A 4183-nucleotide genomic window follows, 5' to 3' on the forward strand; every position below is an offset into this window, starting at 1 on the left:
GGAAAGGGATTTTTAAGTGCAGTTAGGACGCTGAGGGAATCGCTGATTACAGGGCTGAAAGCTAGTCACTTTAATCACTTTTGGTCACTTTTTAAAAAATCAGTCACTATTGGTCACTTATTTGATATTTAATCACTTTTGTCACTTTTTTGTTTCAAAACTTAATTAGTAAATAAATTTTTCTTTACCATACACATTTATATAATATGTAGGTGTTATAATTATGTACTTTTGTAATATTTTTGATTTTTTCCCCAATTTTTTTTTTTACGAGGCTACACTGTGTAATCAATGACTACTAATCATTATTGATAAAAACGTATTAGAATAAAACTCAAAATCGTGATATTATCACAGAACAATACACGGTTTTATTATTGAAGTTTTATTCTGCGGTTTTATAATCAGCTGAGCGCACTCATTTACTCGTTATCATGTATAATTTAATTTGATCTGCAGTAAACCCTGAATTATATTATTGAGATTATAGACCATTTCTATTTATAATAATTTCTAGGTAAACAATAAATAGATAAAGTGCGTATATATAATATAATACTATATATATACATTACCAAAACAACGGATAGAACTTGTTTATAAAATGCAGTTTTATAAAAAACAGTAATGTTGATTGTTGAGTTATGACAAGATATAGGTAATTAATTATAAGTTAAGGAGTAATAAGTTATGATAGTGTATAGGTAGTTGTATTTTGTTGACTACATTTTAAAGTTCATTGTTTTCATATATTTATACCTGTTTGAAGTGTTTATTCAGTTGTTTATTAGTATTCAACTACCACTCACTATGGGAAGAAATTGTAAAATTAAGGAAGACTGGATGATAAAAAAAGATTGTAATGGTCACCAAATTAATCAATGGGCTGCCTGCAAATCTGCCCATGAGATATTTTGTAAGATATGTTCAACAACAATTAATGTTACCTTAAAAGGTTTTCAAGCCCTTAATCAACATTCCAACACTAGTAAACACAAACAAAATTCTAAAACTAAGCTTGCATTAAATCAATTGCGCCTTACTACTGCTACAACATCTGATGACCGACAGCGAGAAGCTATAGTAAAATCTACTGTGAAGTTATTTAATAGTACTAACGATTGTGCTAAAAAAGCTGAATTGATATGGGTTATGAAAATGATCACCAGTAACTTTTCAGCATCATCATGCACTGATATTGCTTCCATTTTTAATTCAATGTTTCCTGAAAGTGTTCCTAATGGTTTTAGTTTAAGCCGCACAAAATTTCGGTATGTATATGAATTATTTATTATGAACTCTATTTTAAAATACTTTAATTAATTTAAAACATGACTGTGTTTTAAACTCAATTGTACCTGGCTGTGATATGAAAATTATTTATATAATTTAAGGTTGGCACTTGGCCGTTTATTCAGCATAATTTAATTACCAGTTAATTAACTATGAACATAATTATTTTACTTTTGATTTAGTACACCTATAGGTTTAAATTATCATAGTATAATTTTTTTTAACAGGTATCTATTGACTGATGCTTTACAGCCATATTTCCAAAAATAACTTCACAATGATATAACAGGTCAGTACTATACATTATCATTTGATGAAACAACTAACTCAACTGGATCAAAAGAATTGGAAATTGCAGTACGTTACTGGTCTGAAAGTCAAGGATTGATATTGCATCATCATCTACAATCGTTTTTCATTGGAAAAGCCACAGGTGAAGATCTGTTTGAAAAATTAAAAGAAGCTCTTGATAATGCTCATTTACCATTAAATAAGCTTATTCATCTTGGAAGTGATGGACCAAATGTAAATAAGAAGGTTTTTAGATTGATGAATGAAGAATGTTTAGCTGTAAGAAACCAAAAGCTACTAAGTATTGGATTCTGCAATATTCATTTATTGCATAATGCTTTCTGCAAAGGTATTTCAGTTTTGGGCGAGGAAGTGTCTGATCTTATTATATTAGTTCACAACTTTTTTAATGGATGGCCTTCAAGATGGGATGATTTTGAACAAATTCAGAGGGATAAAGAAATGCCAAATTTGCATTTTATTAAACATTGTCCATCTAGATGGCTTACTATCGAAAATGCTGCGTCTCGACTAATACAACAATGGGATGCAGTAGTTCATTACTTCTTGAAATTTGTTCCCCAAAAACGTTCTATATTAATGAAATCTCTAAGCTACAAAAGAATTGCACTTCTCATAAAAATTGATACAATGAAAGCCCAACTTTTATTTGTATGTTCAAGTGCCAAAATATTTACAAGATTCACAGGAACATTTCAAAAACAAGAACCTTTAATTCATTTAATGTATGATGAAGTCAGACTACTTCTACTTACTTTACTTGGCCGTATTTGTAAACAAACCAGCATTTCAAATCAACTAATAACTGAAAATATTCTAAATGATGAACATCTTTTACCGTTGACTGAAATAATATTGGGACATGGTGTTGATGAAATATTGTTGAATGTTAGCGAAAGATCTCGATTAGAATTTTCTAAAAATGTACAAAATCATTTTATTTCCGCGTGCAAGCACATTTTTACTAAAGCTCCACTATCTGGGAGTGTTGTAAAATATTTTCGATGTCTTCAACCACTTAAACGGAAATCCAAAACAAGTGTGTCAGACATTGTGTCTCTTGCCAAAGCATTGCCATTCGACAATTGTATTGAGTATGACAAACTAGTTGATGAATGGAAACTACTTCAATTACAAGAAGACCCATCTGAATACAATCGTATTGATACATACTGGAATGATTGTTTAATAAAAGCAAATATGGGATCTTCAATGTTATCAAAAGTTATTCATGCTGCTTTGTCTGTTTCACATGGGAATTCAGATGTCGAACGTACATTTTCAGCATCTGGTTTATACTTAACTGATGATCGTGCAAGTATGTCGGAACGGACATTAAACGCTGTACTCACTGTTAAAGATGCTTTGAAACTTTACAATAATACACCTTATTTTGTACCTATAACTAAGGAACTTCTCGTTTTGGCTCAAAGTGCTTATTCAAGGTAAAGTATTTAAAGCTCTAAAATTAATATAATACCATGTATATAACCTTTATTATGTTATACAGGTATCAGCATTATTTAGATGAAAAGAAAAAAGAACAAGAATTGAAATTTGAAAATGAACAAAAAAAAAAAAAAGAAGTTGAAGACAAAAAATGTGCAATGGAGAAATTGGAAAAACAAAAAAAAGATATTGAAAATTGTGAAACTCAACTCAAACTAAAAAGAAAAAAAGAACATGATAAAGGCAAAATGGCAAAAAAACTTTTTATAGAAGCGAATAAACGCCTCAAAAGTGCAGTTGAAGCTAAAAACTTTGAAGAAGTAGAGTTGGCTTATGCAATGCTAGCAGGAGTTTCTCAAGTCGAGAAAGAGAAAGATCTTGAAAAAAAGGAAACAGATGAGTTGCAACAAAAATTAATGAAGCTACACAAAAGTCTAGTCAAGTAGCCTATTATTTTAAAATATTATTTGTTTTTATATTTTAGTTAGGTACTGTAATATGTTAAATTTTTTATAAAGTACTGATTACTTTTAATTAATGTTATTAAGTTACTAAATTTGTTGAATTCAACAGTATTAATTTTAGTGTAGTTATAATATCTACATAATAATCATAATAATATGTGATAATTTTATTTTACTTTGAAGTTCCTTCAATGATTTATTTCTTTGTAATATTTGGACTGATTAAAAATAGGCGGTTTATTTTTATTTTATATTTGTTAATTAATTAGATAATGCCTATAATGTTATATAATGTTAAAAGTATGTACATTTTTTTATTCAAGTTGGAAAAGTTGTTATCATATTAGTATATAATTATTATTTTATGTGAATTTTGTTAATCTTTAATTAATTAAATTATATAGTAACAATACCAAAGGGATATGCAATAATATATTTAATCAGAATGTGTACTTATGCATAGCTAGCAAGTTATTAAAAAAAAGATTAAATTGCAACTTAAAAGGCTAAAATTTGTTGTATTAAAAATATATTAGTTAAGTATTAAAGAAAGCACATTTTAAGTTTCTGTGCTATAAATAAGAAATTTAATTAATGTTAAAACTCCAATTTTTGGTCACTTTTTGGTCACTTTTAGTACCACATTTAGTCACTTAGTCACTTTA

The 4183-nt window shown here is 28.2% G+C and overlaps 1 protein-coding gene across 1 annotated transcript; it reads left to right on the top strand.

Annotated features, from left to right (window-relative positions):
* The first annotated feature begins 643 nt into the window (after positions 1–643).
* Positions 644–3486, top strand: LOC126554060 (uncharacterized). The gene is made up of 2 exons (XM_050209173.1): positions 644–1271; positions 1521–3486. The coding sequence occupies exon 2, from the start codon at positions 1843–1845 to the stop codon at positions 3052–3054; it is 1212 nt and encodes a 403-aa protein (XP_050065130.1). The 5' UTR covers positions 644–1271; positions 1521–1842; the 3' UTR covers positions 3055–3486.
* The last annotated feature ends 697 nt before the right edge of the window (positions 3487–4183 follow it).

The sequence above is a fragment of the Aphis gossypii genome, unplaced genomic scaffold (assembly GCF_020184175.1).
Source record: "Aphis gossypii isolate Hap1 unplaced genomic scaffold, ASM2018417v2 Contig00421, whole genome shotgun sequence".
NCBI classification, from domain to species: domain Eukaryota; kingdom Metazoa; phylum Arthropoda; class Insecta; order Hemiptera; family Aphididae; genus Aphis; species Aphis gossypii.

Coding starts and splice junctions, on each gene's coding strand:
- LOC126554060 (XM_050209173.1), top strand. CDS start 1,843: ATGAATGAAGAATGTTTAGCTGTAAGAAACCAAAAGCTACTAAGTATT.